This window comes from Sander lucioperca, chromosome 21 (genome assembly GCF_008315115.2).
Source record: "Sander lucioperca isolate FBNREF2018 chromosome 21, SLUC_FBN_1.2, whole genome shotgun sequence".
Taxonomy (NCBI): domain Eukaryota; kingdom Metazoa; phylum Chordata; class Actinopteri; order Perciformes; family Percidae; genus Sander; species Sander lucioperca.
In genome coordinates, this window is record NC_050193.1 from 23,737,829 (window position 1) to 23,749,272 (window position 11,444).

Here is an 11,444-nt window from a genome sequence, read left to right on the forward strand (position 1 = left end):
TATTCGAGGAATTCCAAAACCATCAGAGGATGCTGAATAAAGGAAGGATGGGAGAGACCACAGCGCTTTAGAACAGGAAAGTAGAAACAATCTCTATACATGATGATATGAAGCATTTGGAGGAATATTAGGATGTTTATGTTGATATAAACAGTATTTACTGAATACTGACTGCCACAGCAGTTGACACTTGCTGGGGGGCCGCAGCAGCTGCTCTTACCCCAACGGGGTAAACCTTGTGGCTGTATTAAAAAGGATTAAACCGCTGAATGGAGTCTTTCCAGTTCAACTGTGACAAACTGACACAGAAGTGGTACAGGTTTCCTTCATCAGGGAGTCCGGAAGAGGCCTTTTTATTTCATTTGACTTGAATTACATGAAATGTTCTTAAAATAAATATCTGATATAACCATAATAAATATGTTTGTATCACAGACTTCCTTGAGTTGGTTGACCTCTCTAAAAATGTACCATCATTATTAACCTGTTAACACCATTTCATTCATTTTTAAATTTTGTCTTCATACTTTTTCCATTTGCAATATAAGCAAATCTATTCATTTTGTACATGGTTTAATTCGTTTTTTGTTTTTCCAAGGAGAAAAGACTTTTGCACACATGAAGGAGTCCTGGGTGGAATGGGTATGTAGAGTATATTTCATTTAGAGTTTTATATTACTGTACTGGAGTTACAACTAAATCAGAGCATCAAAGTACAACAAGAACTGTGGCTGAGAACTAAGAGTCTGAAACTCTTCAGTCTGATGACATACAAAAAAGGCAGTTCAAGTAATAAATAATAGTATTTTCACATTAGTATTAAAAATGCAGTCATCTGTGGGGCACAATATCTCCTTTATGATGTACAAGTTTAAGTTAAGCGTGTGTGTGTGTGTGTGTGTGTGTGTGTGTGTGTGTGTGTGTGTGTGTGTGTGTGTGTGTGTGTGTATGCGTGTGCGTATGTGTGTGTCAGACATATATACTACTTAAATAGCATTATGTACAGCAATTAAAATCTGTTCAAGAGAATTATTGTCCAGGAAATGTTCACCAAAAAAGATCATCGGCCGCCTCCATTGGCTGCTCCGCCCCCGGCTCCTCCACCTGATTGGTCCTGAGCCCCAGACATCATGAGGAAGAGAACCAGAGGCACGATGTACATCCACTGGAGAGGACAAAAAAAAAAATGGAAGTAAATACGACAATATTTGATTTACAAGACCGTTTAAATTAGACAACAAGAGATCACAGAGATCAGTTCCAGATTGCTCATCCCAGATTATGTTATATTTATTTTCTGAACAGAAGAGAAGAAAAGTTAAAAGTGGGTAAGAGGGTAAATACAGAAGAAATCTCAGGGCCAACACCAAACACATGCTCAACATAAACACACCAAGAATTAAGATTTAGGATTGATTGATGGTTTAGCATGGAGGCTTTCTCATACAAAGTACTTTGAATTCAGAAAACTCGAGCTTTGACAGTCATTTATCAGTCTGAAATGTATTTGGCATTGAACCTGGGAATAAAAAACATCAAAGACTGGATAAGAAGGAACAAGAGGGAAACAAGGTGGTGGGTTTCAGTTAGTCATGTTGCTTAGAAGTTAACTAAATAAGTTGACAGAGGAGGAAGGACAGAACAAGCCACAAGTAAGAAAACAGTACTTCAGCGGGAATCAGCTCTGCTCTCTGCCTCCCCCTGCTGGGGGCTGTGCTGAGTTGGTGACCATGAGGAAGATTGCACCTCCCAGAATCAAATACCACTGGAACACAGCACAGCACCAAGTCAACACACTGTCACTGGATGCAGCACAGCACAGTCACCACAGGTCACTGAACACAGCAAGATACACAGAGATCATAAAATAGAGCTCAGACGAGCCAAGCGATAGGACTAAAGCCCCGGGTTCTCTGTGGGAATGTTTCAGAACATGGAGCTTACTCCAACTGACAGCTCCAAATGTCAGAAGACAAACAAAATCTCACCACTGCTTTTAAAAGAGGGCTGATTTTCAAGTTTAACTTTGTGGGCAGAATAATCTTGGATGACTATGACAGCATGGCAGTACAGAGCTGGGCTTGGGCTGCTGTGACAGCTGTCAAACTAACTCTGGTGTGGGCCCCCCTTTTTGAGCCCAAGGCTACCTTAAAAAGAGTGGTCTGGCACCAGTTCCAAACAGACTCTGATGCAATTGGTTTATGGTGTGAAAGCAAAGCAGACCAACCACTGGACTGTGTGAGAATATATATATATATGATTTTAGCATGAATTGAAAGTGATCTCCCGATCTGTATAAGCGACGTATAGCCTGTTACTACAAGATTATTTGGTAACCACGGTAACATATACATTACACACATGAATGTGGGGATTTTCCCTAATAAACCAGAAAGTGAAAAGGGGGAAAACAAACCAAAAAAATGCAACCGTTTTGACTTTTTTTTGGAGACATTCCTCCTTTTCTGCCAACAATATTGGCAAATGAAATAGAAGGGGGAAAAAATACATTTGCACCACAGTGTTGATGTGCCCTGTACACTATATTTTAACACGTGCTGCAAGCATAGAAAAAGTTAAGGTGGGTCTGGTGGAGCAAAAGAAAATGATGAGTTTAATATGCATTTTCATGTATCCATTAAGTATATGGGCCATTGCAACATCAGAGCCCAATTACCGAAAGCAGAGAGCGTATATCTTAGTTTAGACACAGCCTGCTGGCCTTATCCGTATGAGTACTTACATATTTAGCAAAGAAAGATTTCTGCTCTTGTGGATTCTTCCCTTTCTTCTCAGATTCCATTTCCATTCGCTCAAGGAACAGAGCGGTCTCAGGTCTGGAAGAAAGTTGGCAATTAGTATTCAGACAAACCCCCAAAAAAGTGTATCTGAAAGGCAGAACAGTGCAGAGAGACTTGTTCTACCTATGGGGAAATTATGTAAAGCTGCTACGCCAAGGCAAATAGAACTGAATCAAAGACATCTGAAAAAACTACCCAAGAGGATTTCACTAATGCACAGACAGCTACAGATATGGATGCTAGCAATATGCTACCATAAGGCTTTATCAAGCAGTTGAGATTGAAAGGAAGAAAACCAAAACGAGAAACTGAAAAGCAGCAAGAAGAATGAAAAAAAAAAATAAATAATCATAACTAATCTAGATTTAGGACCGACCCTGGTGCATTGACAGGAGCCATGATGCTGAGTGTGGTGTTGAAAACCTCAAGATCAACTTCATCTTCAACCTCAGTGCCCCTGCAGGCTCCAGGTAACGTCACTATGGAGACACCGATGAGGTAGCCAGAGACGTCAGTGTGGAGGGAAATGACATCACTCAGATGGGACTCAACCATGGCACACTGAGAATCACAGCAAAATAAAGGTTCATGTTAGAGTTACACCACTATTAGCCAGTTAGTATCACACACATTCATATTACATGATGGATATGATGCAGCTTAATCTGAATTAATTCAAGATATTAACTAGCTATTTCAGATTTCACACAAATCTGAATGATTTTTATTCTTAAATCACCGTAATTTGAGTATATATATATAATTGAAAAAAAGGTAACACAAAATAATAATTGGCTGGCTATATAATAGAATACAACTTTATTGTCTTTGGTTTACCAAAACATAAAAGCTGGTAGCTTCATTTAAAAAATGTTCATCGTTCAATCATTCTATTGTTCATAAACAAGAGAACAATTTAAAATGTCCCCTCTATGAACTCTAGAGGCCTAAAGTTCTGCTTTAATAGCTGAAAAATGTAGAGGATCCAGTCATTTAAAGAACTTCTGTCTTTAACAATAAGTCACTTGGTTTTGTAATAACCAATTATTGTATAGTTAAGGTACTAAGACAAATACAAACTTGGAAACTAACACAAAACCCCAACACTATTCATTTAATATTAATTATACAATATTTAAAGTCAAAACAAAATACATAAAAAATGCAGTGTAAATCAAAACACAATCACAAAATGAGAACCAACTGTTAAACCAACCTGCAGGCTAAACATTTTTACTTGACATAACAGGCCAAGGCAGCTCGGGACCCTTTTTTTTTTTAATCAGTTTCAATTAGTCCCATTGATGGCACACATCTTACACAGAGCGGATAGATTTCTAAAATACTGATGAAACTTCATGTACTAATACTCTCTCAGTTCCCTAATACAGTCTGATTGAGCAATTTTAAGTCAGTATTTTAGTGAACATTATTTCATGGCGAAGGTAAGTGAAATACTGTACATACGGCTCTGACAAATGCTGTGAGGTAACCTTCCATCTGCCGCTCTGTCTGTCTGTCTGCCTGCAGGAAAACACGAGGCACTCTGACTCTGTACAGACCGTCCACTGCAGCCACATCCTGAAGTTCAAAACAAACAGATGTTAGAGATGCAGGGTGGATCACACCATACCATAATACCATGCTGATCACACTCGAATCCTCTGGCTCTCGGACCAAGGGTTTTATGTCTGTTACTCAAATCTGCTTATCAGTGGTCATTTCAAAATTGGAAACAACTTTTTGCTGCAGCCTTTTGGTCTGTGGTTGTCCGAGAGCAAAACATGTCCAAAAAGAGCTTACATCTGTTGTTGAAAAAAAGACCAAAGGTACCAAAGGTTTTGGTAGTATTTATTTTGGACACAACTAATGGTAACTACTAGAGCTGGGCGATATGGAAAAAAATCAAATATCACGATATTTTTGACAAAATACCTCAATGTCGATATTGTAGTGTGTAATGTGACTATTGATGCTTTCAGAAAATATTAACACAATTAGTTTTGATACATAATCACCAACGATGTGGATACAATGACTAAGTGGGTAAAGGCAAATAACAGAAAAGCTAGAACAGTCTAGCAAGTTCAGAAAATGACATCACTTTACTGTAATGCAGCCTCTAAAACCAGGAAAAGACCACTTGTGTCATATCACGATATCCAAAAATTAAGACGATATCTAGTCTTATATAAGGGTGCACCGATCCGATATTAAGATCGGATATCGGCCCCGATATTGACAAAATAGCTGGATTGGGGATCGGAAAAATTAACAGATCCACTTTTTTTTTTTTTCTTCTCTCCGTCGCAGCACTGGGACCCCTGTTAACTGCGTACCCTTCTCACTCATGGTAGTAACTTTATAACACAACAATTAATAACCCACAACTAACTTTCTTTAAAAGGATAAAACACCATAGCACATAACAATTTGTGACTTAAACAGTTTCTAACACTAATAATTTTACATTTACAAATGTAGCTACACTGCCGAATGGCATGTTGGGTAACATTATAGCTGCTAGCTAGCCAGGTAGCATAACAGTCTGTTAAGCTGGGAGAGGCTCCGGTCACTAGTGCACATTCAAGAACAGAGAAGAAAGTTAGAGGATGAAGAAAGACCGGACATACACCAGAACAACGTATGCTCAAGAGAGGAGCCGTCTGTTGTTACAAGGTTTTTTGTTTCTAAAAAAATCTGACATAATTTAGCCACTGTTGTTGCCCGTCGCTCTAACGTTACTCGGCCGTGCTAACATTACAGTGCTAACGTGAAAGACTTGTCACTTCAAGCATGCAGCGGAGCAACATTATGAACGCAATCCAGCTACGGTCCCGCTACAGACCGTTGAGAAAGACGGGTTCAGAGCAATGATTAAAAACACTGGATTTAAGATGCCTTGCCTCGCTGAAATACGTCCGCCAACCTACTAACATAATTCAAACAGCGAAGGAGGCTGACAGCGGAGCTACGTTCAGTTGCCCACTACAACCACACTACAACCTAACTTACCTGTGGCCAAGGTAGTGTTTATACAACTAGCTTACAACTATTTTGTTTTTGAAAGGGAAACAATGTTAAAGTTGTTTGTATGTATATTCATTCAATTTGAGTTTATTTTACTACTTTGCAGTTTGCAGAAAAAAAAAAACTGTTTAGATTCTGTAACTGTTTGATGGATTCTCCTTCATATAACATTATTGTATAATGTTGATGAGCCAAGCAAACCCTTCAGTAATCAAAGCTTTTAGTAAACATGATGACATTAAAATGTCTTTGTGATATTCTATGTACTCCTGACAGTAGAATAAGCCATTATAAACCTATATAAAGGCCCATTATTGTTATTTATTTAAATTTATTTTAAGAAGTTTGATTACATTATATTTTCGATTTGAATGCACAATTGTTTTTTTAAAATAACAAATAAATAAGAATTCAATACATTACATCTGTTATTTTGTCTTAGTTAGGAAAGTAATGTTTAGTTAGTAAAGTCTGGTGCCTATAGTCTCTTCCACATGGTGGAAGGAAGGTATAAGGTGGAAAAGGTACATTCAGTGTATTATTAATTCAACAACGGTATCGGATCGGTATCGGGTATCGACAGATACACAAAGCCCTGGCATCGGTATCGGGACTGAAAAAGTCGGATCGGTGCATCCCTAGTCTTATATATCGATGTCGATGTCGATATAATATCGATATATTGCCCAGACCTATACTACAGTACTCGTCAGTCCACATCCTGTAAACTGTATCATCTTGCCTTCAGTTTGGTTCTGTCTTCCTCTGATAGCTGGCTCTGAGTTAGCGATACGCTGGGCTCCCTTCCAGCTTTTAACACCAGTGCTCCGCGCACTCGAAACTTTGCTACATCATCTGAAACAAGGAGGACAACAGACAGAACAGAGCAGATAGCCTGAATGAATGACTGATTAGCTATATAATGTAAATTAAATAATGTTGCCGTTTACTCTGCATGCCGAGTATCAAAGAACACGTTGGCAGTTCTGAAGATCTCCACTTATGTTGAAACAGGTAAATTAACGTATCGATATATCCAAAAAGATTAAACTGACAAGATTTTTGAATGAAGTTTGGTGTGTAGGTTTCTCCATTCGGATATGGCGTTAGCGCTGGAAGCACAAGCCTGCTTAGTTAGCTAGCTTAGCAATACTGTGTCTTACAACATAATAAAATAATAATAACACTTCCTCACCGACTTCAAATGAGTGTTCAAGAGGTACGGAGAAACCACTGAATTCAGTGTCCATGACATCGCCAACCTGACAACAAAAAGAATAGGAATGGAATAGAAAACATATTGTTAGCCTTCACCGAGTCAAAGCTAATGCTAATTGCTTGGCTAACAGGTGGAGCTTCTGCTTTACCGCAGTCAAATGGTAGGGTTGATTTAATACAATTTCCCACTTACCTTTCTGCCGTTATTACAACATACAAAATTCGTGCATACGATAAACAAAACACTGGAAACAACGGCAATTTTAAATGGTAGGGGACGAGCCATTTTGACAGAAATAGACACCAAGACAGTCAAGCGTTCTACAACAACATTAGCACTTCCGGAGTGTTTTCACAACAAAAGGTTCAAAAGTCTCTAAAATACATGACATGCAAATCGTCTTTTCTTTTCTTTTCTTTTAAAATGCTCATTCGGGAGCTTTTTAGTGGTAACAACACCAACTTATTACAAATTATTATTGATTATTAATACCCCTTAAAAATGTTAAAATGTTAAGATATGCATCATAAGTTTTAGAGTTTGAACAAACGTTTTTATTTTAAGCTAAAAGTCACGCGCGCGCGCGCACACACACACACACACACACACACACACACACACACACACACACACACACACACACACACACACACACACACACACACGCAGTTAATATGTGCATCCTGAGCTATTTAAGGTATGTGCTGACCTACTTGTGTGCGTTATTATGCGTACCTCTCAATATCTATCAGCTTACTTTACTTTTCACTTCTGTCTGTTTCTGAACATGTCATCTGCTATTGCCAGTGCTTCTACACAGGAACCATATTTAGTCCTTGAATTAGTATTTTTAGCATTTTGGGGTTTACATTAGTTTCCTTGTCAGTTGACAGAATGTAACTAATGAACCAGGTCTGTATGTGTATGTATGTGTGCTGCTGTCTTGTAACCTGTCAGCAGCAATGTCTTGTGTATTTTTTCTTGGTGAATTGAAGAGCTTCTAATATCTAATTTGGGCTGTCTTAATTTCAGCTTAGTGTTGCTCTAAATTTTAGCCATAGCAAAGTATGTTAAAAACACATAATGAGTTGTTGAGTCCACACAACTATGTGCTAATATGATCATTTTGTTTTTGGACAGCTATTTAACTATCCCTTTATATTTAGAGCAATATGTAAGTATAGGATTTATAGTTCAGTATTGTTGGTTTAATATCAGTCAACCAAAACAAAATACGTCAAACACACCATTTCACACATTTCCTGTTTCACCAAAGTAGAATTTATAAATCCAGGATAACTGATAAAGCGAGGCTTGACCTAGTCTAATCTGTGCAGCTTGGCTTGGTGCGTTACACGAAGGCCAAGCCAGGCTGAGGAGGAGCGACTAGGTTGAGCCAGGCTGAAGTAATTCGGATAGATGAGCGTTCACGGCTTTCCTTAACAGACCGCAAGGTCGATAACAGATTTACTGATGCTAAAATGGAGAATACGCATTGTTCATACTTTATAGAGAGTGATCAGCAGCTTATTGTGTAAGTATGATAACGTGAAACACATTATTTGTAAAAAAAAAAAAAAAAAAATTCCATGCACACTATAAACATGAATGTAACAGAGTATATTCATCAGTTATTTCCCCCCAGCAAAATATAAGGTCAAAAGCCATTGGACAATTAGGATATGTTCTTAAAATTGTAAAATCCTCCAAAATTATAGTCCCAGTTTAGTGGACAACACAAACTGTGTGCTAAGAATACCAAATACAATGCACATGAAAGAGGAACATACATGATCCTTTATTGTTAAAGAATACAAATACAGTATGACAAACAGGAAGTATGATGATGTGAAACACATTATTTGTATAAAAAGAAAAGAAACACGGCCGCTGTAATGAAACAGTGAGAGAAAGCGAGGCAGATGATCACGGACCGACTGAATGTGTAAGTATCCTAAATATATACATTAACCACTGCTCTGAATTGAAACCGTCATAATCATACCATTCAAGGATTAGGTTACTAATTCTTTGCACAAATTAACAGTTGTACTCTTTGCCTTAAAAGTAAGCAGAAGATAATGTTACTCAGGAAATTTACCATGAAGATCAATTTTCTACAACGCTAGAATATGATGCGTAAATATCTCTTTCACTCTGTTTCTCCCTCTCTCTCATGGGCTAAAATATACATTTCCTAAGTCATATTAACTTCCACTGTTCACTTTTAATGCAAAATGTACAACTGTTCGTTTTTGCAAATGACAGTGACTCAGTGAATGGTTTCAGTTAAGAGCAGTAGTTCATAAATGTATATTTTTAGACTATCATTCAGTCGGTCCGCTATTATCTGCCGCGCTTTTTCTCGTGTTTTTTTTAATTTTTTATAGAGGACGAGTTTCCTTCTCTACATATTATATTCCTTGCACCCTTGTATATATGGACATAGAAAATAAAGACACTGAAGAAATTGGACTCTAAAATCTAGAAACTATAAAGATAATTAAGTGATAAATCCCATGCACACTGTAAACATGAATGGAACAGAGTATATTCATCAGTTATTCCCCCCCCCAGCAAAATATAAGGTCAAAAACCATTGAGATGTCCTCTCCCTGTTGTTACATGAATGTACAGTAGCCTACATCACTAGATAGTTACTGGTCCAGTGAACTAAGAATATAATTTGGGAGGATTGTACAATTAGGATATGTTCTTCAAATTGTACAATCCTCCCAAATTATAGTCCCAGTTTACTGGACAACACACTTTGTGAGAAGAATGCCAAATACAATGCACATGGAAGAGGAACAAACATGATCCTTATTGTTAAAGAATTAAAAAAAAAAAATTAATCAACTAAAATAATTCGAGGTGCATTGGTCAACTATAGAAATGTACAGCATTGTATGTATTGCCCTAGTAACAGACTTCATTTAAAACACATTTGAAATTGTATCAGCCTTTTCTAATTATCTCAACAACTGCCATAATATATTCATCAAACTTCTAACAACAATATGAACAGCAGTCTTCATACAGCAATATAACAGTATCAATGACTGTCACATGAATAATTATAATTTAAAACTTTAAATAATAACAGTACTTAAAGGAACAGCAATATGCACCTGTTGTATTTTAATCCAGGCAGATAACAATAGGGTAAAACCACTGCTGGGTGATCAGAAAAGGCTCCAGGATTAAATAAATCCTGAATGTTAGCCTGGTCAGGAGCAGGCTAGCTGCACAGAATAAATCTCCATGGTGATTTATGTGCCTCCACTTTCGTGAAACCGAGTCAAGGCTTAAATCATCCAGGATAATTGATAAATCCCGGCTTAATCCCTTATCTTGGTTTTGTGAAACAGGCCCCAGAACATAATGCAGTCCTGTTGTGAATATCTACGGATCTCCTCTTGATGAATGCACTGACAAATCCAGGGCCAGCAGAGGCTGCTAACAGACCAGAAAAGACCCTCAACCTTCCTCTCCACCCACCCCTCTCCAAAGGTCTCTAAAAGTGCCTTTTATCAGCTGAATAATACATATTTAGAAGAAGGGTTGTTTGTGTTTTTAAACTCTTAAAGTCAGCATTCTATGTTCTACCTTAGTCTGCGTTTATTTACCTAAATGTCCTAAATCTGTACTGAGTCACGCAGAGCAAAAAAACTGCAGTTGCACTTCTCACAAGATCAGCGTCTTATATTTATTTTGTGTCTTCATCCAGCTGGGATGCACTGTCGCTACAAAGATGACCTCTTGTGATCAGATTTGACTTTCCTGCTCAAATGCTGTTTGTTATCTGTGGGAAACTGTGGCCGCTACTGAGCAGAGAAAATACTCGGTTAGTACAGGCTGTAAAACTGGAGAGGAGGATTGCAGTGGCTGTTTGATCTCTTGCTTCTGACTCTAAAAAAACTTGTCTGAGTTGTTTAACAGAGGCACATCTACTGTAACCCAGTGTGTCCGAGAAGCTTGTAATGTACACAGGAACCTCCTGGTGGCCTAGGACTTTAGATGCTGACCATGTAATCACAATTTTCCCTGTTTGAATCCAGCCAGGGCCTCTCTGCTCATTTCTTGTTGTTTCCCTGCTATCCAAGTTAAATAAAAAATAGTAGAAAAAGAAAAAAAACTGTGGCCGGGTTGGGATTTTGATATTTATGGGATTTATTGATATGTTTGCTATTTGTCAAGGGAGGAACACTTATTTTGTGATGTACAGTATCTCTGAAATAATAAAGATTAAAGGGATAGTTTGAATATTTTGAAGTGGGGTTGTATGAGGTACTTAGTCATATGGATGGCCAGTTTGGAGAAGCAGACAGGAACCCAATGTGTTCCCAGTGGTTTTGGGGTATTTAGAGCTTCCTACATATGGTCAGATCAAG

At 37.9% G+C, this 11,444-nt stretch overlaps 1 protein-coding gene across 2 annotated transcripts; it reads right to left on the bottom strand.

Moving 5' to 3' along the window:
• Positions 1 to 962: 962 nt before the first annotated feature.
• Positions 963 to 7,484, bottom strand: emc10 (ER membrane protein complex subunit 10). Of its 2 annotated transcripts, XM_031318637.2 has the most exons (8): positions 7,243 to 7,484; positions 7,027 to 7,093; positions 6,574 to 6,686; positions 4,269 to 4,382; positions 3,178 to 3,362; positions 2,744 to 2,837; positions 1,668 to 1,765; positions 963 to 1,165 (listed from the first exon to the last, which is right to left on the bottom strand). In XM_031318637.2, exons 1-7 carry the CDS (start codon positions 7,333 to 7,335, stop codon positions 1,679 to 1,681), a joined length of 753 nt encoding a protein of 250 aa, XP_031174497.1. In that variant the 5' UTR covers positions 7,336 to 7,484; the 3' UTR covers positions 963 to 1,165; positions 1,668 to 1,678. The 2 variants fall into 2 exon arrangements, with proteins under 2 accessions (XP_031174497.1, XP_031174496.1); XM_031318636.2 differs by lacking the exon at positions 1,668 to 1,765.
• Between the last annotated feature and the right edge of the window lie 3,960 nt (positions 7,485 to 11,444).